Source organism: Falco punctatus (assembly GCF_963210335.1).
Source record: "Falco punctatus genome assembly, chromosome: 6".
Taxonomy (NCBI): Eukaryota; Metazoa; Chordata; class Aves; order Falconiformes; family Falconidae; genus Falco; species Falco punctatus.
This window is the reverse complement of record NC_137585.1, coordinates 71,414,030-71,437,878: the sequence shown is the minus strand read 5'-3', so window position 1 is coordinate 71,437,878 and position 23,849 is coordinate 71,414,030. Positions and strand designations below refer to the sequence as shown.

General features: G+C 53.6%; 2 protein-coding genes across 4 annotated transcripts; one reads left to right on the top strand and one right to left on the bottom strand.

Annotated features, from left to right (window-relative positions):
* The first annotated feature begins 1,929 nt into the window (after positions 1-1,929).
* Positions 1,930-7,983, top strand: OPN1SW (opsin 1, short wave sensitive). The gene is made up of 5 exons (XM_080391318.1): positions 1,930-3,013; positions 3,416-3,584; positions 4,053-4,218; positions 4,763-5,002; positions 5,660-7,983. The coding sequence occupies exons 1-5, from the start codon at positions 2,668-2,670 to the stop codon at positions 5,780-5,782; spliced, it is 1,044 nt and encodes a 347-aa protein (XP_080247444.1). The 5' UTR covers positions 1,930-2,667; the 3' UTR covers positions 5,783-7,983.
* On the bottom strand, positions 6,649-23,804 carry LOC308065390 (calumenin). 3 transcript variants are annotated; one of them, XM_080391321.1, is made up of 7 exons: positions 23,723-23,804; positions 18,235-18,471; positions 13,727-13,920; positions 10,203-10,369; positions 9,815-9,875; positions 8,882-9,081; positions 6,649-8,563 (listed from the first exon to the last, which is right to left on the bottom strand). In XM_080391321.1, exons 2-7 carry the CDS (start codon positions 18,453-18,455, stop codon positions 8,459-8,461), a joined length of 948 nt encoding a protein of 315 aa, XP_080247447.1. In that variant the 5' UTR covers positions 18,456-18,471; positions 23,723-23,804; the 3' UTR covers positions 6,649-8,458. The 3 variants fall into 3 exon arrangements, with proteins under 3 accessions (XP_080247447.1, XP_080247446.1, XP_080247445.1); XM_080391320.1 differs by lacking the exon at positions 13,727-13,920 and adding an exon at positions 13,463-13,656 and having other exon boundaries at positions 23,717-23,796; XM_080391319.1 differs by having other exon boundaries at positions 23,717-23,794.
* Between the last annotated feature and the right edge of the window lie 45 nt (positions 23,805-23,849).

The following is a 23,849-nucleotide window of genomic DNA, read 5'->3' as shown; positions in this document are numbered from 1 at the left end:
TGCCCTGGCAACCACGTTCCCCCTTGCCAGGGTGACCCCGCCCTCCCCCCCTGGCGGCCCCGCCCTCCCCCCCTGGCGGCCCCGCCCTCCCCGACGCCTGGGTTCCATGGGCGGGAGGGACTCAGGGGGAGCAGCGGCCCCCCCCAGTGCCACTGTCCCATACCATCACCCCACAATCAGTGCCCCCAGCGCTCCTGCCCTGGGGTCCTTCCCCCCTACCCCCCGCTTCAGGATGCGTTGCGGGAGTGTTCGCTCTGCAGCCTACTGATGGCTCCAGAGGGCACGTAAGGGGGCAGTGCGGCAGGGGCTGGGGCCCGGGGGTGGGGGTGGTGGCAGCCAGACCTCCTGGGTCCCTGTGCTCCTCAGGACCCAGCCAGCCCCTGCTGTGGGGGAGGGGGGGTCAGCTTTCACAGCGGGAGGGGTCTGTGTATGGGTCTTGTCTGATGGCTTGGGGAGGTTCCTGAACCAGGGAGAGTGATGACCTTATAGGTGACTGTCACACTGAGAATTGTATGGTACGGTAGGGTACAGTATGGTGTGTATGGTACAGTCCATTATGGTGTGGTATGGTGTGCTCCTGTATGGTATGGCACAGTACGTGACAGTACAGTGTGGTATGGTAGGGTATGTATGGGACAGTATGGTATGGATGGTATGGGACGGGAGGGGATGGCACGGGATGATACAGTACGGTATGACCCAGCCCAGTATGGCCCAGCCCGGTACAGTATAGTACGACCTGCCCCCCCAGTACAGTACAGCACCGCGCAGCACGGCCTGACCCTGCACCATGCGGCACCGTGCGGAGCGGTACGGCGTGGTGCGGTGCGGTGCTGTACGGTATGATAAACCCAGTCTGAGCCAGTACCGTATGGCCCAGTACGGTACCGTATGGTATAGACTGGCACGGTATGGTGGGACCTGACCTGGTACAGCCCAGTACAGCCCAGTACAATCCAGAACAGCCTGGTGCGGGACAGTTTGGTACCATACAGTACAGTATGACCAGATTGGACCTGACCCGGTACAGCCCTGTATGACCCAGTACAGTACAGTACAGCCCAGTATGGCCCAGTACAGCCTGGTACAGTATAGGTTGGTACAGTATGGTATACAGTACAGCATGACCATATCTAACCTGACCCAGTACAGCCCTGTATGGCCCAGTACAACCCAGTACAGCCCGGGCTGACACAGTACGGCCCCACTGGGGCCACGTCCCCTCCCTGTGTCCCCTCTCTGTCCCCATCCCCACCCCACGCCACGCCCCATAAGGTGCCCCTGGTCACACACACGGGTGGGCACCCCCCGATCTGTGCACCCCCCCCACAAGCACACAGATACCCTCAGAGGTGCACACCCCCCCCCCCCCAGGCACCCACGAAGAACAGACACAGACCCACGCACCCCCCACTCTGCGTGGGTACCAGGGGTGTGCCCCCAGCCCGCTGTCCCTTCACCCCAGCCCGCCTTTATATGTGCCCCCAAGCCGGGAGGGGCCCGAGCACCCTTAATCCCCCCCTAAGCGGCTTGTGCTCATCCTTCCTGCCCCCAGAGGAGGCCCCGCAATAGCGGGGGGAGGGGCCTAAAAAGCGGTGCAGGGGGGCAAGAAAAAGCGTTTGGGCTCGTCCGGGATTTGAACCCGGGACCTCTCGCACCCTAAGCGAGAATCATACCCCTAGACCAACGAGCCGTCCGCCGCGCTTCTTCCACCCCCCCACTACTCACGGGTGGGTGGCGGCCAGCGCCGGTGGCCGGGGGGCTGCAATGGGGCGAGGGCACGGGGGGCATCACTGGCTGGGCAGCCCACCGAATGAGCACAGCCCCGCGACCTTGGCAGCGCACCCCACAACCATGCACCCCCCAGCCATGCATCCCCCCACCATGCACCCCCAGCAGTACACCCCCAACAATGCACCCCCAGCAGCGCACACCCCCACCATGCACGCACCCCACACAATGCACCCCCCAATGAACCCTCCACCCATGCAACCCCCTCCAAAAGTGCACACACCCTCCGCAATGTGCCCCCCTCAAAGTGCACACCCCAACAATGCACCCCCAGAAGTGCACTCCCCAACCATGCACCCCTCCGCAATGCACCCCCTAAAAGTGCACACCCCCCAACAATGCACCCCCAGAAGTGCACCCCCCAACCATGCACCCCTCAGCAGTGCACACCCCCACAACGGACTCCAAAAGTGTAGCACCCCCAGCCCTGCACGCCTCTGCAGACCCCTCATCAGTGCACCCCCAGCACTGCACCCCCAAAGCACTGCCCTTTCCCTGAGATGCCCCCCTGGGGGAACCCAAACCTCCCCCCTGCACCAACCCAGGCCACACTGGGCTGGGACATCTCAGTGTCAACAGGACAAAGCTTGGGGTCCCCTCTGCATCCCTGGGGACCCCCCAACCCCAAGGTGGGCCGGGGAGGGGCCCTTATGTCCCCCCCAAATCCCCCAGGAGCCCTGGCAATCGGCTCGGCCCAGCTTAGGGAGGCTGATTAGGGTCTCAGCCCAGATTAGCCCCCCTAATCCCCAAGTTTGCCCAAGGATGAAGCCTTGATCCCTCCCTCAGCTCTTAAGCGGCTTGGGGCTGGGCAGGGTATATCAGAAGGGGGAGGGCAGGGGACCACCATGTCCCCCCACCCCCCCCAGCCCCATCACCATGTCGGGTGATGAGGAATTTTATCTCTTCAAGAATGCGTCCTCAGTGGGACCTTGGGATGGTCCCCAGTATCACATTGCCCCACTGTGGGCGTTCTACCTGCAGACCGCCTTCATGGGCTTTGTCTTTTTGGTGGGCACCCCTCTCAACGCCATCGTCCTGGTGGTCACCGTCAAGTACAAGAAGCTGAGGCAACCTCTCAACTACATCTTGGTGAACATCTCCTTCAGCGGCTTCATCTCCTGCATCTTCAGTGTCTTCACTGTCTTTGTCTCCAGCTCCCAGGGTTATTTTGTATTTGGCAAGCACATGTGTTCCTTCGAGGGCTTTGTGGGGGCCACCGGAGGTAGGTGGGGGATGCCACCGCAGTCTGGTGGGGCTGGAGGTAGGGCTGACCAGTCCTGGTAGGGCTGCAGGAGTTGGGGTGACCGCCATGGTCTGGTGGGGCTGGGGGAGTTGGGGTGATCACCGTGGTCTGGTGGGGCTATGTGTGGGGATGACCACCATGGTTTTCTGGGGCTGTGGGAGCTGGGGTGATCACCATGGTCTGGTGGGTCTGGAGGAGCTGGGGTGACCACTATGGTCTGGTGGGGCTGTGGGAGTTGGGGTAACCACCATGGTCTGGTGGAGCTATAGGAGTTGGGCTGACCACCATGGCTTTCTGGACCTGTAGGAGTTGGGGTGACCCCCGGGGTCTGGCGGGCTCATGAGGGACATGGGTTGAGGTCCCGGTGGTGTCCCTCCCCAGGGCTGGTGACGGGATGGTCCTTGGCCTTCCTGGCTTTTGAGCGCTACATCGTCATCTGCAAACCCTTTGGCAACTTCCGTTTCAACTCCAAGCATGCCCTGATGGTGGTAGTGGCCACCTGGGTCATCGGTATCGGTGTCGCCATCCCCCCCTTCTTCGGGTGGAGCAGGTGGGGGTTGGCCGTGGGCAGGGGCGGGCAGGGTGCTGAACACCTGGAGCGGCAGGTGGGGGGGTCATGGGGGTGCCACGGGGGTCCCAGGTGGGTGCTGAGCCACCCAGCAGTGCCACAGGGGTGTCATGTGGGTGCAGAGCAGCCTGGCAGTGCCACAGGGGTGCCACAGGGTGCCATAGAGGTGGCACAGGAGTGGCACAGGGACACCATGGGGTGCCACAGGGGTGCCACAGCTGTTCCATGGGGTGCAGAGCAGGCTGGCAGTGCCATAGGGTGCCATGGGGGTGATGCAGGGGTGGAACAGGGGTGCCATGGGGGTGCCACAGGCATGCCATGGGGTGCAGAGCAGCCCAGCAGTGCTATGGGGGTGTCATGGGGTGCCATGGAGGAGGCACAGGTGTGTCACGGGGTGCCACTCGGGTGCCACATGGCATGGAGCAGGGGCTGAGCATGGGCGCCCTGCAGGTACGTGCCCGAGGGGCTACAGTGCTCCTGCGGCCCTGACTGGTACACGGTGGGCACCAAGTACAAGAGCGAATACTACACCTGGTTCCTCTTCATCTTCTGCTTCATCGTGCCCCTTTCCCTCATCATCTTCTCCTACTCCCAGCTGCTCAGCGCCCTGCGGGCTGTGAGTCCCAGGGGCACGGCGGGCACGGGGAGCATGGGGGCTGTGCACGCTACGTGCGAGGGCGGGAGGATGGCAATGGGCTGGGGGGGGACGACAGGTGGGATTGAGGGAGGGAGGGAAGGAGGGAGGAAGGAGAGATGACTGAAGGGAGGGTGGGAAAGGGGGATGGAGAGCAGGAGAGATGGAGGGATGGGTGGGGGGATGGCAGGATGGAGAAATGGGGTGGAGGGTGGGCACGATGAAGGGAAGGAGAGAGAGGGGTGGAGGATTGGCTGGAGGGATGGAGAGATGGAGGGATGGAGGGATGGCAAGATGGAGGGATGGAGGGGTGGAAGGATGGAGGGAGGAAGAAGAGATGGCCAAAGGGAGGGTGGGAGGGAGGGAAAGAGGGGTGGAGGGTCATCAGGATGGAGGATTGGCTGGAGGGACGTAGGGAAGGAGGGGTGGAAGTAGGAAGGGCTGCTTGTACCGAAGGCCAGGCAGGGGGGCAGGCAGGGGGACAGGAGGCCTGGCCAGGGCCCCTGACCCCCTCCTTCGGGCACAGGTGGCTGCGCAGCAGCAGGAGTCGGCCACAACGCAGAAGGCAGAGCGGGAGGTGTCCCGCATGGTGGTGGTGATGGTGGGCTCCTTCTGCCTCTGCTATGTGCCCTACGCGGCCCTGGCCATGTACATGGTGAACAACCGGAACCACGGCCTTGACCTGCGCCTGGTCACCATCCCTGCCTTCTTCTCCAAGAGCGCCTGCGTCTACAACCCCATCATCTACTGCTTCATGAACAAACAGGTGCCCCGGGGACACCTCAGGACATGGGGGCACTAGGGCCATCCAGGGACATGTGGGCGCTGGGGACATCCAGGGGTGCTCAAGGACATCGGGGGACCAAAGATGTCCAGGGACACATGGGGACCAGGGTCATTCAGGGATGCACAGGGACAAGGCATGGCCATGGACCAGGGACTGGGCACCAAAGATGCTAGTGGACTGGGGACATCCAGAGATGAGGGACACCTGGGGATGAGGACACACAGGGACTGAGGACACCTAGGAGCACCCAGACACACAGGGGTGCCCAAGGACACCCAGACACTGGGGACATCTCAGGGTGCCTAAAGACATTTGGGAACCAGGGACACATGGGGACCAGGGTCATCCTGGGATGCCCAGGGTCTAGGGACGATGATGGAGCAGGGACCAGGGACACCTGGTGCCAACGGACTGGGGACCTCCCAGGGATGGGGCACAATGGGGTATGAGGGACACCCAGGGACTGGGATGGACACCTGAGGACACCTGGGCATGCTCAGGGCCATCTCCAGGGCTGCGGGTACCATATCCGTGGGACAGGAGACAGGGTCAGGGATGGGAAGACAGTCCTGGGGATGGGGACAGGGGACATGTGGGACTCCCCAGGCTGAGCTGGCTGCGTTCCCGTCACCACAGTTCCGCGCCTGCATCATGGAGACGGTCTGTGGGAAGCCCATGACAGATGAGTCCGACATCTCCAGCTCGGCCCAGAGGACGGAGGTCTCGTCCGTCTCCTCCAGCCAGGTCAGCCCCAGCTGAAGAGCCGCCAGCACCTGCCCCAGGCCCCTGGCTGTCCTCGCTATGGGGCTGGAGCTGCCCCAGGGTTCCAGGGCCACCCCCTCGGCCAGCCTAGAATGTAGGTGCTGAGTGGGACAATAAACCACCGCCACAATCTGAAGACAATGCCAAGCCAGTCTACATGTCGGTGGGGACGGGTGGCTCAGCCCCACGGCACTGCAATCCCACAGCGATGCCACTGCAGGACCCCGCTCCTTGTCCTGCCCAGGACACACAAGCAGTGGTGGGGCAGGGGGGTGGAATGCTGCCCCTCCCCTCACCCATGGGGCTGGGGTGGTGCTGAACCCTCTATCCGTGGGGCTGAACTCCCATTCATGGGGCTAGTGTGGGGCTGAGCCCCCCCATCCGTGGGGCTGGCTCCCATCCACAGGGTCAGGGTGGTGCTGGGCTCACATCCATGGGGCTGAGGCCCCACACTGCAGCAGTGGGGCAGCAGGGACAGGAGGGCAGGACTCAACCAGAACCCAGGCACCCCCAGCCCCCCGAGGGCACAGGGTGCCGGGATTGGGGTGCAACTTGTGGGGCAGGGAGGGGGCCTGGCCGAGCCCCCTGGGACATGCCCATGGCGAGAGGGGAGCCGTGGTCTGGGGTTGCCCTGTGCTGGGGGAGGGATGCCGGGGGGCCGCCAGGGCTGCGTCAGCCCTTCCCGGGAAACGTAAACACTTCCAAATTAAGTTATCCCCGTCCCGAGTGATCCGGGGGCTGATCCAGGCAGCACCGTGCCACGGAGCAGGGCCACCCCCACCCCCCATCATATTTCTGGGGGTAAAACTGGAGCAATTCTGTCGCGAGGGCCAGGAGTCGCACAGCAAAGCCCCCAAACCGCCTTATGGGGTGAATGTAAACAGGTTTATTGAGCCACAGAATCCTCCGGCACGGCCGCCAAGCGCCGTTTACACCAGATTGATAAAAATTAAATCATCCCGAGAGGAGAAATACTGGAGGAATAAACACGGTGGGCGGGGAGAGGGGGGGAACGCGGGGCGAACCCTGCGCCGGGAACCAAAATTAGTGTCTGAAGTTGTTAACGCCAAGGAGCCACGAGCTCCGAGTCCTTCTGGGTGGAGAAAGCAGAGCGTGCCGAAGCTGCCGAGGGCTTTGGTGTTGGGGGGAAGGAGCTGGGGACGTCGGTGACTCTTCCCCAGTGCTCCCCTTCGGCTCAGTCTGCGAGCGCCAAAGGCGCATTCACTGCACGGGTCTGGCATGGGATTATCCAATTACCCATTGAGTTATATCAAAAGCATTACTTTATGAAAGGTACATGAAATACGAGGAGTATATATATGTTATAGTCCGCGCTTTTAACCCTTGGAGACCGATTTTAGGGAGAAGCCGGGGTGTTTTTCCCACCTCGGTGCGGGTGGCTGGCACCAACCTCTGCCTGATGCCGCCAGAGCAGGATCCACGTTGCTGCGGGTTGGCCAAGCGTGCAGGGACGAGGTGAGCGGGCTGTGAGAGGGAATCGAGAGGTCCCTGGGCGAAGCAGCGAATGCACGGTTAAAAAGACCAAAAAAACTAAAAAAATATAATTATTAGTAATAAATCCAGAAAGAACAATGACATGCTACGGGTGCGACGGGAGCACGGCGAGCATCCCCCTGTGCCCAGCCAGGCGCTGGCCTCGCCATTCCTCCTTCGTGGCGTTTTTGGGGTGATAAAAGGCACTTTGAGCGAGGCCCCAGGGCTGCAGAAGCGTGAAAGCAGTTTTGACAGAGAGGGAAACTATATCGGCTCGAGTTGCCATCAGTTTCACTGCACCGGTGTGGCTCTGGTGAATTAACAGGCTCGTTAATTGGGCTGGCGGAGGGAGCACCCGCGCCCGTTTCTGGATAAGGAGCAGCCTGCAGCGCTCGCCTGACCGGGAGGCGACGCGGCAGGAGGACGGGCCAGGCTTTGCTGCCGTTTTAGGGGGTTTTTGCAAGTCCAGCTCTTCCCGGGAGCCAGGAGAAGCACGGGCAGCTCGCAGGCAAGGGCTGCCTGCAAATCCTGCCAGAGGCGCGGAGCTGAGAGCACAGCTCCCCACGGGACAGATGAACCGTGTTTGGATTTGCAAAGCCCGGTCTAAAACAAGCATGACTCACCTCTGGTTTTATTTTTCCTTTTGGCCCTATTGTTCTCTGGCTTGTTCTAGGGTGGTGGGATTTTTTTGTTTTTTTTTTTTTTTTTTTTTTTTTTTTTTTTTTTTTTTTTAATTGTAATTTTAAAAGAGCAGAGCTGAGCACATACCAACAAATCAAGGGGGAGAGAGCGAGGCAGGGCAAGGGGGGAACCGTTGCCATTGCTCTACCCTTGTCAGGATACGTGTTTCTTCACTTCATGTGGAACCAAACCAAATACAAAAATAAACCAGAACTCGTTAAGACCATAAAATGTGAAAATGTGAAAATGTGAAAAAAACTCCAACCAAAACAACCCACAAAGTGTCGTAATAAAAGAGTTGGTTTTCAGACCAGCGAGTCCCCATCCCTTTGGGAAGAAGGAAGAGGAGGGGGAAAAAAAAGGACGGGAAGAGATATTTTGTTTTGTTTCACCTCATCGCCTGAAATAACAGTCTCAGTAGCGAAAAATGTTTCTTACGATAATCCCAGAAACTGTAAAAAATAAATTATTTAAGAAACGGCTTTCTCTGTACAGCTCTTAAAATTCATCGTGTCGCACCAAGGCCTCCCCGAAGTCTGTGGCCTGGCTCCCCACAAACAAGTCATACTTCTCCACGATCTCCTCTTTGGTCAGCTTGCCGTCCTGCGAGAGAGCAGAGACAGAAATTCCGATTATTTACCCCACGGCGGCTCCGTTCCTCTCCTCCCCAGCTCCAGCAAAGCCCACTTGACCCTCCAAGGGATGAAGCGCGCTGCCCCAGGAGGAGCCAAACCCCTGTAGGAAGCGCGTGCTCAGGCAACTCTTAATTAAACAGCTTAATGAAGGCACGTGCCGAGCCGTTTCAAAGGGCATCTGCATTATCCTTGGGGAAAGGAAATTCTCTGAGCTGTCAAGTCAGAGGCTGTGGGCCCAGCTCCAGCAGGGAATCGGGCAGGGGGAATATTCTCGGCAGGTTCCCACCTTGTTCTGGTCGGATTCGTAGACGAGGTGCCGTGCTTCTGCCTCAGCGTGGTCATAATCCGAAGGGAGGATCCAATCTTTGGTTTCCTCCTTGTCCATCCTGCCATCGCGGTTCTTGTCTCTGAACTCCACAAACTGTTCCCTCTCTGTCTTCACCCACTCGGGCTCATCAGCGTCCCCATCGTGGCTGTACATGTCACCTGGAAGGCACGGCACCGGGCTGCACACCCCCTCTGCCAGATCCCATGCTGGTGGGACTCACGTGCACGCCTCCCCCAGCCCACAGGAGCATGGATTGCACCCGGTTAGACCCCAGGATTGGCGTGTGGGCTGCTGCTTCCAAGAGCATAACGACGAGACCCCCCTGTCCTCCTCTCAAGAGCTTGCCCTTTCCATCTTTGAGGACAGCTTTTACGCTTATTTCCCTAAATTCCCACCCAAAATCTGACAGCGCTGCTTCAAATCAGTTTGGAGAAGCAGGCGGCATTTCTCCTGACATACTTTGGAGCCAGACGTGCTTCTCGCCGCCCCCCTCCCCCGCCGAAGCTTGCCATTTCAGATAAGGGGTGTTAAAAAGGGCAGCTGTTGGGTGTCCCACCGCTGCCAAGGGAGGAGGCAGGGCCAGGCAGCCCCCGCCGCGTTCAAGAGCGGACAATCCTGGAATGGGAGCAGATGCTCCCTTCCCTCGGAGGGCCTGGAAGCTGCTTGTCCCACCCTGAGCACCCAGGGCCTGTCACCGGTGAGGGATTTAACCCAGAAATCCCACAGCGAGGACGGAGGAGCAGGGCAGGTCTAAAGTTAGGAAGTTAAGAGAGATAATGAAATTCCAGGAGGAGGAGCAGGGATGAGAAAGCACATGCCAGCAGCTGCTCCTGCCAGACAGGGCAAGGAGGGGACACAAAGGGGACGCGGCGTGAGGCACTGGTGTCTCACCTATGTACTCCTCCAAGTCAATGAAGCCGTCCCCATTCTTGTCGATGTCCTCCATGGTTTCCTGCAGGCAGGAGAGGATGGTTAGCTGGGCTCGGAGCAATTCTCCCCCACAGCAACCCCTTCACTGGGACTGATCCAGCCCCGGCAAGCATGAGGGTGCCATCTACACGTTCAAAAAAAACCCCCAAAGCCGGCTTTTGTGCTCCACACAGACAGGCCAATCCTCTCTGCCTCTGGCCATCCCTGACCCACATCTGCTTGACCTGCTCGAGGCCACCCCACTGCAGGACTGCTACTGGTGAACAGCCTGATTTCCAGCCCTCTCCACCTCCTTCTTTGCCATAAACACCACTGTCTCACGCAAGATCACCAGCTGCAGCGGACCCACCTGCACAACTATATCTTTCATGTAATCGTACTCTTCGGGGTGCAGAAAGGCGGTGAACTCTTCCTTGGTGGCAGTCAAGTCTCCATCCTTGTCAGCCATCTTGAAGCGCCGTTCATCTCGCACCATCATTTGCTTATAATTAAACCCGTCGTCGGTGTCCGGGTCATCTGGGCAGAAAAAAAGAGGCAGCGCCCCGGGTCAGCTCGGGCTGGTGGGGAGATGCCCCATGGTCACCACCAACCCAGCCCAACCTCAACCTCTTCAACCCAACCTCAACCTCCCAACTCTTCACCACAGCAGCCTGAATTTTAGGTATCTGTGGCCATCGTGCCTCTCCTGCACCGATTCCGCCAGGAGGAAGAGGAGGAGCTGCCAGTGGCCGTGGGATATCACTGTTCCCAGAGAAGATGCCCCCAGGAGACAGGGATCAGGGGTTTTTTGGCTGGCCCAGGCCCGAAGGCTCAGCCCAAGCTATTTCTGGAGGAGAATGTGTAAGGGGATATTGGTCCCCGCTGCCGGGGCGGCTTCAAAGCCAGCAAAACATCACGCAGTGCCCGCCGCAGTGGGAATATCTGGGCACATATGGCCACTAGATACAGCTATGCCAACAGCTATAGATAAGCTTTGGGATACCAAAGTCAGCTTTGTTTGTCAGCCTATAGAAAAATATCAATAGAGGAGGACGTAGCTGAATCCTTGTGGGGTCAAGTTAAGCAAGGGCCAGGCCTGGTCTAAAAAAAGGCTCCCTCCCTTCTCTGTTTACATCCAGGACAAAAGGCAGGGGATTAAGCAGCTCTATACAAGCCTCAGTGCTAGCCAACCATTAAATATAAGACTGTAAGAAGATTTTATTTTAAGTTACCTCTAGGGCACAATTAAGACTAAAGTTTACTATTCTATTCCCAAGCTTTCACCTCGAAAAGTGGCATACGCCGAAAGCTCAGACAGAGCAAACAAAAGCCTCAGGATCAGTGTTGGCTGGCACAAGCAGAGTGAGTCCGAGTTAAAAAGCAGTGTCTTTTGATACAGGTGATTCTGCCATTCAGGCCAAGTGGCTTTAATGAGCTTTAACCAGGTGGGTAGCAGCAGAGTGCCGAGCAAGTTGACTGTTTAACAAGGGTTAAACACACCCAAAACCGTTTTGCATTTTAGTCCCTGGCTTCGGTGGCACAAGTGAAACTTTATGAGGCAGGTTGAGCGGGGAGAGCTGGGTAATCGCTCGGGAGCTGCAGGCAGCAAAGCCACGAGCGCAACTTTTTAATCTTCCCAATACAAGCAGAACACACACAAGCATGTCTGGTTTCAGAACCCACCCGTGGTGACAAGCAAGTCTGATGGAAACAAGAGGAAAATAAAATTATTATATAATTTTTAAGGCAGTTATTAGGGGAGTTTCACTTTAAGATTAAGCTCTCTGATATGTATCACTTAACCTTGCTTTCCCTATGGAAATATATTTCGATCCACAGAAACAGCTGGTGCACACCAAGCTACTTTATTACAGTACTGGATGCAACTCAGTGACTAATACAGTACTGAAGTTGGGAAAAAAAACCAAAGACCAACAAACCCAGCATTTCATTTTGATGACAAAAAGCAAGCATTTTTTAAATACTACGTAGAGCAGCAACAGAGGGTGGTGCCTTGGCTACCACACACCGGGAGAGGGATGTTCTTAACTCAATTAAGGGATCGTCCGGCCTCTTGGCTACGGATCAAGCTCTCCAGAGGCACTTCCAGCCAGAGAGAGAAGGGAGGGGAGAACCTTGTGTAAGGGACAAGAATATTTCAGCAGAATGGAGCTGTGGAAAAGCGATTGCTGCTGAAATAAAGAGCATGGAGCCAATGCATTAGGCAGGCACAGCTCTGCTGGCTAGAGCCCGGCAGCGTGGCTGTGGGAGTGGGGTTGCTGGGATCCTCCCAGCGTTCAGTAAGGACAAAAGCAAGTGGGAGCAGCGCTATAAAAGGCTTTATCAGTATCTGCCAAGGGCACTCGGCATCAAGCACCGGTCCCCAGCTTGGGCTGGTGAGCTCTTTATGGCATATCGTCCATCACGGGGGCCAGGCACTCCCCTCTCTTACTAATTAGGCTTGAGGAATGGTTTTCTCATTAAGGTTTTTCCTCAATAAAGGTTTGTGTTTTCTTTTAAAATTTTTCTACAGTTGCAGGTCATAAATCCCACTGCATGGACTCCAAAATTGTGATAAAAGCCTTCCTAGGACCTCTGCTCCCCCTTCACAGCTGAATTTGAACATGCAGATAGGCTAGGCTTTCTGTGGATCTCAGGAATTACATTACTAATGGAAAAGGCAAGCTTAGAAAGATCTGTCCCAGTCCCAAGAGGGTCTGGAAAGCTCAGTAAGAACCAATGGGGTCCTGGGGGGCCGATTTCCCCAGCCACCAGCACAGCAAACTTCAATCTTCAACCTACTCTTTCAATAAAAGAGCCAGAACCAAGAGGCAACAGCCTCCATACGTTCTGCAGAGCATATGACTATCTTTGGAAATATTTAGTAAATTAAACTTTATTTCATGCTTTCAAGCTGTAGCTCATCATACCATATATGTCTGCGTTCCAGGAGGCGGGATCAACTGGCAGAGGAACTGGTATTTTTCTAACATCTTAAGCCCAGAAGAGCTTCTTCTTACTTCACTCCTCGGGGTGTTTAAGTCCTTACAGGGCTGCTGACCTGTCTTATGTTCCAAAATGTACAAGCTCTGGGGTCTAAAGCTACTGCCAGGACAACTGGAGAAAGTAAGATATGCACACAGGACTTTGCAAAGCAATTAAAAGACTCTTCGCTAACAATCTTCACACATTTAGGAAAGGTGCAGATACCCAGAAAAATGTGGCTTCTACAGCCACAGGTTAGTTGGTGTCTTTCTGCAGGCCCTAAATGCCACCAGTAGCTTGAAATTCAAAAGCTAGAAGGCAAGAAAAACATTACCCCGTGTGCCTTTAATCACATTATTGCTCACAACTGAGTTTGAAGCCAAGTTTCACAATTAAGTGCATCAATAAAGCAGAGTTATAAGCTGCACACTGATTGCAAACTTCACCTTTGGGTTTTTCCCACATCTTTTATTTTTTCTCCTTAGATTACCCTTCACTAATACCATCAGAAGGTAAATTGGGAGGAGACTTTTTTTTTTTTAAATCCAAGGGTTTAGGGATGAGTGGAGAGCTCCTGCTCTGCTCCATCACACTTCTGCTTTATTGATTAGAGCCCACCACCAGATCGGACACCTTGCCCCTTACCGAGGTAAGTGCCATATGTCACGTTTCTGTACTCATCCCAGGAGATAAATCCATCTTGATTCATGTCAAACTCCTGCCACTGGCGTTCGACACTGTCATACACGTATTTCTTCTGGGCCTTCTTAATCCAGGCTTTCAGCTCCCCCTCCGTCACAAACCCATCCTTATCCGTGTCTATCTTATCTACAATCATTCTACAAAAACAAAACAGCAAGTTTCAAGTGCCAGCTCCGCAAAGTTTTTATCCCAAGAGTAGAGACCTACCTAAGATGTAGCCGTAGGTGGCATTTTTATATTCCTCCCAAGAAATGAGGCCGTCCTCATTGAGGTCGTGCCCTTTCCACTGCCGCTCTACATCCTCGTATATCCAGCGCTTTTGTGCAAACTTAATCCAGTCTTTCAGCTCTTCCACAGTTACAAACCCGTCTTTGTCTTCATCTATTTTACTTACAATCTTTCTGTAGAAAACGCAGAAAAATCCAGCAAGAGTTAAAGGAAACAAGGCTCTAGTTCTACCGGGCAGAGCATTAGAACCGGTGGTGGGCTACTGCAGTGATCAAGTCAAGGTGTTCAACACCAGGTCCCAGTAACGCAACCACAGGGACAGGTTGTCCTTAAAACCAACATATGGTTTAGCCACCAAAACACCGGCTTGCTCACTCTTGGGCCATTCAAGTTTTGTGTTCTTCAGGAACACAAATTTGCCCTAAGGGGGAAAGCATTTTTTTGTTAGACCTTGGGAAATACCCAGTTGTATGTCTTCTTAACTCCCTTGATGGCATGCAGGCAGTTAAGCACTTACACATACTTACATTAAAAGTGGGAAGACTGGCCCTGGTGAAGGAATACATACACTGAGCTTTGGCTTATTTGCACGCCCAAGCCCAGCAAGGAAGAGAAAACCTTCAGAGGACAGCAACGAGAAACTGATGTCGATATCAGCTCCCACCAGAGAAGGATACCCCCCATTTACCAAGGGAGAAACCAGAGATGCGGGGTTTATAAAGCACAGTGCAAGGCTGCGTGCCTTCTTTATTTTTAGCAGCAGCTGTGAAGAAAAGCGGCCAGGAGGAATGCAGAGATCCATAGGCAGATGCACGTGAGCCTCGGGGAGGGGAAGGCAGCACAGTCAGGGGGAGCTGGGCTGTTTAATCCTCACCGTTCCTCGTGTTTTACTTCTAGGAGTACCCGCAATGTTTGCACGACACAGGGCAGGCACAGCACACATTGCCTTTCAAGCTTAGTGCTGGGAATTCTCAGTTTTGTACTCCCTTTGGCAGTGCCAGGCGATTAAAGCCAGGGATGATAGCCCAAAATGCTTTGCTCTGTGAACTGGGATTTTTTTTTTTTTCCCTCCTTTTAACAGGAACGTTCAATATGAAACCAGTTATCTTTAAATTCAGTAATTCTTAACTCACGCATGCTAATGTGAGGAATTAAAAAAGACAAGTGTTTTAAGTCATCACAAAGACTACTAATTCCCCAAATATTTGATGCAAAGCAAAACACAGAGTGCAAACCCAGCCTCAACAAAGAGATGGGACACCAGAACCACCCTGCACTTAGTTCCCAGGTTTTGTTCTATAATTGCTTTTAAAATGCAAAGCCACGATTTCCTCTGTGGCACAAAGGATGTTCCTAAAAATGAAAAGCTGGATAGCTGGGTAAGACTGGTAAAAATATTTGCTTTAGTTCCAGAAGAGTCTTTCAGCTCGGTGCCATACTTCACCTGTTGCAGGTGGCAGCTCGCAAACCATGCACCACATACCAGAGGGCTGAGTCATTTTACAGCCCCATTTTAATACTCACTATTTCAGGGAAACAATTTTTTTAAATACTGCATTGACATTCGAAAGCAGGACAACGACCCCACCATAAGAGCACACAATGCTCTCCTGTGACAAGGCACTGTGCAGGCTAAAACCTCACGCTTTGTTTGTGAGAGATTAAACGGCAAACACAAGAGTCTAGGATTGGGCTGGCTGGAGGCTCATTTCCCAGGAATGGCAGGGATCATCCTTCCCCAGCTTTATCACAAAGTGGCCTCGGAGGACCAGATCCCATTAGAAATTTCCCCAGCTGCTTCCCCAACCATAAAATCTGGACCATCACAGCCTTATTAAAAAGATTTCTGTGATACCAAACCCCACAGCGTCAGCAAAATGAGGCGGCAGCACAGCAGAGCAGTCAAGTGACAAGATCTGGGCAGCAGCGGATCTTGTACAAAACCACTTTTCATCTGTTCAGCCAAGGAAGAGAAATCGGCCACCAGCCGAGCTGTGAAGCACATGGAGCTCAGGCATTGGCACGGCTCACAGCCATCACAAGAAAAATGGGGGGGGCGGGGGAACCACAAAAACCTACAAAAAACACTGGAATGAAGAACTGGAGCCGGCATCAGTAGATAGCCAAGGCAACTTTTCCAGGAAAGGTTTCTAGGTGGGGCAGCAGAAGTTCAGTTTTAATTAGAGAAGTTTCCCTGTTTGATTGCTTTAAAAGAAAGTTAAACTCTGTCCCCACCTGGAGCTCAGGGCAAGCTGGGCACTGCTAGGGACACTTAGGCAGCTCCTAAACCTCTGCCTTCAGCTGGTTTGGTGGCTTAGTGCCGAAACCTGATGCTCACAGGCTGGTTTCCCAGGGCAGAAGCCACAAAAGCTGTAAATTTTAATTAAAAAAAAACCCCATAGTTTGTCACACAATGCCACAGAACCCTGTGTGTGGAGGGGCTGGCAGGGGTACCAGATGTTTTGTGATGGCTGGCAGCTGGAGTTGACAGGCTGCTTTGCTTTCTTACTCGCCCATCCTAGGGAAGTGAGGGGATCCTGTTTGCTCAGCGCTATTTCCAGGAAACTGAGCATTCCCCTAATTCAGCAGCCTTTAAAGAAAAAACAAGGTAGAACATGGTATGTTGTTCTGAAATCATGGTTGCCCCAGAAAACAGGGGGGTGAGAAGAGCCGTACAGAAACAGTCATGAAACACAGAGCCAGTGCTCTCTCCCAGAACACAGTCCTTTCAACAGCACAACAGTCATTAAAAAAATAATTTACCCAATTTTGCACTCATAACAAGTTTATCAAACCAATTCAGGCTTGGGAAAGTGTGATGAATTTGCCTCCGACTTAAAAAAAAAAAAAAAAAAAAAGCTGGTTTATGTCAAGGGCCAAAGCAGTTTGAAATGGCCTCGTTAAAACATCCGAGTGGAAACTCTTACCCCAGCCCTGCTTCCACTGCCAGCTTTTTCCAGTAGATAACTCAGCAGAACAATGAAATTAAAATGCAGAGCCATGACAAAGCCTACGGGTCAGGAAAACAGTGCAGGGGAGGAGGATCGCCAGTGTACTTCTGCTCTCTGCAGAAGCAGAGCAAAGCTGCACGTTCTCCTTTGCATTCACTCCTGCTTTGAGTGGAAACGGAGAGATTCTCTCCAAACTATTTCCCTCACAAAAAGCCACACGGCTCATCCAATTTTGCAGCCTGCAGACTGACAAGGGCATCACCACAATGGATCTAGTGGTCCAAAGAAGGTTTTTTGTCTAGTTTAAAGAGCCCGGATGGTCCATATGGGTGCTAAAGTACATGTGACAGCCTGGCAACACCCTGCCCCACAAACCCAACTGTATCTATCTGGTTTACTTCACTCTGAGCAGAACTTCCCTGAGCACCTAGATGTGGTTAAGCTTTCTCTTCTCATCAAGGAGACCTATTCCTCCCTACCAAAAAAACCCAATTTTCATCATGGTCTGCAGCAAGTGCTGCTCCACCAACTGTAGTGCAAGGTGGAGACATTAAGCTCTTACACCGAGGGCTACGCCAGTGAGCAAAGCCCATCCAGGCGCTCAGATATTGCTCTGGGGCAGGAGGCAGAAAGCCTGCTGTCTTCAAAACCAGAAGAAAGAAAAAAAATCCCAAAGCTGAAGAGTTAATAGGCAACTTGGACCATCACGAGTCAGCCCTGACACCTCGAGAACTGTCCCAGCAGCAAAGCTGAGCTCACCAGGGAGGTGCCAGGCAGAAGCGCAGCCCACAAGCCTCTGAAAATGTCTCGTCTGGGCTGAGCCTCCGAAGTTTTAAGCCTTTCTAAGCCCAATATGAACAACTGTGCCGGCAGCTGCTGCCACATGCACAAAGGCACATGCTATAGTGCCAAGGAATGGAGATTGCCAGGGCCAGCACGGACCATCCCTAATAAACACCCTGTTCTGATGTCTGCAGGTGGCAGAGAAGGCAAAGCAACAAAGCAGAAATTAAATTTGCAAGAGATGCTCTGTTTTCGCTAACTTGGGACTCGGCACAGCAACCAGCTGCTTCTCAACTAGGAAAAATAACATGGCGGGAAAATGCAACTAATCCCATGGGCCTTCAGACTCCAGCCCTAACTGGTGACTGGCGAGCTCGTCTAGCACTGTTTGAGTACAGCAAAGCAAAAGACACCTATTTTCATTCATACTTTGTAGTTTTGGGGAGTATTTAGTGCTTAGAAGCAAGTGTGCATGACTGGAATAATTCAAGGTGACCTTGCAGGCTGAGACCATCTCCAGTGATGGGAACTGCACATGTGCTGTGTAACTTTGTCACCGTCACTTGTGCTGGTCACTAAATTTCAGCTACTGCTGCCTTAAAAATGACATTTAAAAAGCTCTAGCTGAGACTAGCTCTGCCATCTGAGGTGCAAGAGAACGGTACATGAATGCTGGGGTGAGTTTTATGGACAGCACCACATGGATTTGTTCTCTCTCTCAATTTGATTTTTAATTTGAGCTCTTTTTCTTACCCGAGTCTCTCCTTGCTCTCCTCTGGTGTGAGCTGATCGAAGGTTTTGGCCTCATCTGCGCCAAGGAAAGCATCGTGGTCATAATCAAAGTTCTGCGCATCATCATGGACCTTGTCGCTGAGCTGCGGGTCATGGTGAACACGGTCCTTCTTCTCGGTGGGTTTGCTTGAGATGCAGAGCATGGAGAGAGACAGGCACAGCAGGAGCTGAGGGACGGTCATGGTGGTTTGGAAGCACCTATGTGACAGCAAGAGAACAGGAATTGGAGCTCACCCTGCAACAGGGACACTGGAGCAGCATGCTGCCAGTTCCAGGGTCACAAACCAGAACTCTGACACCAAAACAGGAGAGCTGATAAATTAATATAAACTACTGCGGCAAAATCATGAGTGAATGCAGACTATCAGGGCAAAACGATCCTTGAATCCCATGGCGCCTGCAGAAACCCTGTTAACACAGGGAGCAGCTCCCTGTTTCCAAAGCCGTGCCGTGAGCCCCAGCCGAGCCCCTCCATACGGCAGAGAGCAACAACTGCGCTTGCTGGAAGCAGAGCCTGCTCGGTGAGGAATGCGAAGGATGCATTGCAAATGCGCCCAGTGGATCGCCTGCGAGGCCCCTGCCAAGCTGGTCGCCAGCCATGCCGACTGCCCTCTGCTCTCACACCCTCCTGCCCAGTTCCCCAACTCCCTCCCACAAAAAAACTCCTTCCCAGTGAGGTACCTTGTCTACCCAACAGCTTCAGACACTCCTCCAGGATCTCCCATACCCTGATGCGGACGGAAGCCTTGCCAACACATATTTCACTGTTAATTCAAGTCCCACCAGGCTTGTTACACCCATCTGGAACCCGATTCCAATTGCCAAGCAGGTGACAGATGCACATGATGACAGAGACGCTCAGGATGTGGCGATTTATCACCCAGATTGTCTGTCCAGTGCGCACACAGACATGTCACAGCATTGGGACAGTCGCAGCACACCTCTGAGTAGAAAACACCAGATAAAAGCACAAGAGCCGTACTCTGCAATCAAAAAAGGCTCTCAGAAGTTTTCCCCATCCTGATCTCTTTAATCTAAATTTAAATCAACTAGCTAATACACGTATTCTTCAGCATGCCACCCCACCTCTCCAGCAGTAGGATCAAGCTGCCTTACTCTCCCTATGCAGACAGAACTCCACCAGCACGGTCCTGCCCCAGAAATTTTATAAAATAAAGTTTTCCTCTGTAGAAACCAGAAGTTAAAGAACCCATGGAACTAAAATTACTTGCAGAGGTTAGAAAGGAATAGCAGAAAGGGACCCATTCTATTTTTTTTAAGACTATGTATGCAGCAGGGCAATGAATCCACTAAACCACCCCCTGTAATGCCTGAAGGATTTATCTGTACAATGTTTGGACCACATGAATCCCTTTGGTGATGGGAGCAGGCCACTTGCCCCACAAAATAAAAAGTTCTCAGACAGACTGAGAGTTGTTTGATCTTTAACATCACCATAACCGTGCTTAAAGCCATATTCACACTCAGAGGACTCAAAAAGAGACAAAAACGGGTCACACTCATCATATAAATAGTCAAGCCTGTTGTCAGAGAAGCTCATCCTTGCAGCTGGCAAGGAATTGCTTGTCCGAGAGCTGCACGCCCTGCAACAACAGCACTGCCATCAGGGTATGAACCCACAAGGAAGATGAAGGACCCAAGGAAGACCAGCATGAGGTGAGACACTGACAGCATGACAGCAACTGGGTGTTACCTGCAGAATGGGCTGTCAGGAAAAAAAAAAAAGTAAAAAAATATATCAATTTAAAAGAACCTGAACCAGGTCAGGTACTGACAATGCACCCAGTTGCTTTGCCCTAAAGGTCATCGTTCTGCTGGCTGAGTCGGAGCGGGTTTGGCTGCTCCAATCTATTGATCTGTCCCCAGGAGAGGCACAAGGGAATGCCTCCCACCGTGGAGCTTGCCAGCAGCTACTGCAGGCTAGCAGCTCAAGGGCTCAGCATTGCCACAGACCCGAGGGGCAAGAGGGAGCAGGACGCAGCTCGGTGCTCAGAGAAACCCTGCCTGGCATCGGGTGATGTTCCTGCTCCTTGTCCCTAGGAAGCAAAGCCTTGCACACAGCAATGGCAAAGCCGTCCTTCCTGTCCCAGGAGCAGGCAGGCCAACCTCAGGGCTGAGGCAAGGTAGCAGCAGCCGGTGAGCAAAGAGAGAAGTCAAACCCCAAAGAAGTGAAAGCATTACCAGTTTTCCTGTCAAGAAAGCTGGAAACCACTCTGCTGGGCAGCGGGGGAAGAAAGAAGAATCCCACTGCCATGACTGTACCTGCCAACATGTGGCTCTCGAAGGGAGAATGAGTGATCTGCAGAGGGAAGGGATGAGGGATTTGGGCTGTGGATTCTGGTCTTGTACATTTCCCATGATGATGCCTTGGGCTTTCAGCCATTAATTTGTCCAAATAAAAGGGAAGCTTGGGCATAGTTCAGCTGAAGGAAAAATACATGTGCATGCTAGAGCATTGGAATGGATGGAAAAGCTGGAAGAACAGAAGCTTTCCTCAACTCACAAATAATTTTTGCAACACAAGCCATTGGTGTAAACCCGTGCTACCCTGTTATACCAGACATTCGGAGGATCAGGGTTTTGATCCCATCCTAGAGGCAGGATCCCACAGACCTCAGCCCCTGCATCTCATGGAAGGAATATCAAGATAACACCACCACAAAAATATCTGAGTTTAGAATAAAATAGACATCACAGAAAGCAGTAACACTTCTCACCGAGCTGCAGAGGGCCAACAGCTTGCCCCATGAATGCAGACCTTCACACTGCTCCTGCTGACAGCATACCACGCTGGAGCACGAGGCAAGGATGCAGAGATGGATGGCACCGCGCTGCCAGCCCCATGATGATCCTGAGGCATTGCACAGTGCCCGTGGGCTACCGCACAGGATGAGGAGATGATGAGGAAGGTGGGAGTGGAAGTAGTTCTGCAGTAGCCCTGCCAGGAGAGCAGCATCCATCCTTTCAGCCAGCACAGAGGTGGCTTTTCTCCTCCTAATCATTCTCCAGCACATCACAGACAACACCTCCTCATTACACTTTATTAGTTTTAAATGCACTAATACTCCCTTGTGGCTTTTATGACATGAAGGATACCTAGAACCACCCCCAGGGATTTTCCCAGGGCTGGGTGACTTCCTCCCTTCCCCACCTCCTTGCATCTCGCCTCTCCAGATCACCACAGAAAGATTTAATCACAGCTCCTACCAGTCTGCAACCACATGGAATGAACCTTGTAGTCAACATCAGCTGAGGGAAGAAAAGCTGCATCCTCCTGGGGACAGGAAGACCAGAAAGCAAATGAGATTAAAAGCAACACCCGCCCAGCCAGTTATGATCCAAGCTCGATCCCAGTGAAAAATCCTCGAACCCTGGCTACCTCTGATGCAATCCAGTGCTGCCATGACCTCAGGAGGAGAATACCCCAAGCATTATTTAGAGGAACTCTGTATATATACTTTTACACAGAGTACCAGACTCTTGCACAGCTGGAGCACATCCCAGCACCAAGGACCTGCCCAAAACGGACCAGCCTCTTGCTAATCCTGGGAGCAATCTGGACTAAAGCACAGGGTGACCTGGAATCAGTGTAAATACCATGATTTTATCTACAATGTCCACAGAGAGAGGCTATGAGCCATTTGGAGGTGATTTTAAAAGGACAATCTGACCTCAAACACATATCTTAGCATCAGGCCAGGTGCCAGGGAAGCAATGAACCTTACTCTACAAGTAAAGATGCTGCTCTAGTGCTTGGTGAGACAAAAAACCCCCACCCATACCCCAACCATTATTCATAAATAATTCACATCAGTAACAACTTCTGCTGACCAACAGCTGCTCTACCAATAGTACTGACCCCCAAATTTTCCTCAGAGCTCACAGTTCTGTGAAAAACAATGCTTCGAGCTTGATTACACACACCCTTCTTCTCTCCCCAGCTACTTAAGCAAACCACAAACCGCTACGGGAAGGGATGCTGGCAACAGTTCTCTGTTCTCCTAAATAAAAGGGTCTCAGTGGTGAACCACAGGGAAATCAGATGCAGCAATTAGCGGTGGCGAGTTGGGAGATATTCCCTCAGAACAGGGTCTCCTGGAACCTTGGCTAGAAGAGGAAGTCAAGACTCTGGTTGGTTTTGCAGCGGTATTGATGGAAGAACTTTGGATTCTGTGCTGGGCTTAGTTTTTACAGCAATATTCAAAGCAGACTGACAGCTAGAAACCCCTTTGGAAGCACATTTCCCACCTTGGAGTCCAGCTAGGCTCACAGAAAAAAAACCACAACAGAATTAGCTCAAAGTTGGAAATTAAGTCTCTATTTTGGCTTTTCAGGGGATTCATCCCATCCCTCAGTGGCCTTGGGCTGACAGGCAAACCTGGTCCTTACCCACAGGTGGAAGACCAGGAGGTCACCTCCGCACACTGCTGACAGAGCTCCATGTTACAACAAGGGTGACTGTGACAAACAGCAGCCCAGTACAAGACACCACGAAGTCAAAAGGCAAGTGGACACAACTGTGTGGATAACAAAGGATTATGTCGAATATCTGAGTTGGCTTGGGTTCATTAGCATATCCCTTCCAATAAGCAATTGCCAATGTTTGCCCTGCTGCATAATTAACAGCAGTGATTGAGGAATTGCCACTCTGTTCCCCAAGGCCTGCATGATTTTATCAGGAGCTAAATAACAGGTGAGAAAGAAGCAATTCATGCACAAAACAGTCACTCATCCACACAAGAAAAGCCTGAAAGCTTGGAGCTCTGCTAACAGTGAATTAAGAGGCAAATGGACTTGGATGACACTTCCTCACACCGTGGGTCCCCTTGCAGCTCAGCACCAGCAACGCTGCAGCCAGTCATCCCAGTGCAGGATGCAGCCCTGGCTGGGGGTACTGACGGAGGAACGGGCAGCAGGAGCCTGGTACTGGACCCTGGCTGAGGCCCTCGGGGGTGCGGTATGAGAATGGAGGCTCCTTCTCCCTGGGATCTGGCAGCCGCCCGTTTCCCAGTGATGCTGCAGGGAGACCCAGACTGCACGGGGAGGCGCCAGCAAGGGGCTTCCCCCAGCCCCCACCCCGCAGGGGCACCAGGGCCGTTACACAGGGTGGTACCGGGGCCACGACGGCGTCGACGGGCATCCCCAGTCCTCGCCGCCAAGGCAGCCCCACGCGAACGGGACCGGCCTGGGGGACACACAGCAACACTGCTGCACCCCCGCCCTGGATTCCGATGGCGACCAGGCCCGAGGCTGCCGAGGCCCAGCCCAGCCGGTGCCACGTTACCGCTCCCCCGTGACGGGCCGTCAGAGCGAGACGGACGCTGCTCCCTCCTAAGAACCGCCCCCACCAGCTGCCGGGCTAAGGCGCGCGCGCGTCGCCCCCCCCCAGCACCGCCGGGCCGGGCCAGGCCCCGTCCCTCACCGTTACCGGGAGCCGCCGCCGCCGCCCGCTCTCCTCAGCCTCTCTGCCGACCGGAAGTAGGCGCCGCGCCACGCCGCACGGCCCCCCGCGCTCGCTCTGTGTCGACCAATCAGAGCGTCGCTCCACCTCCCCG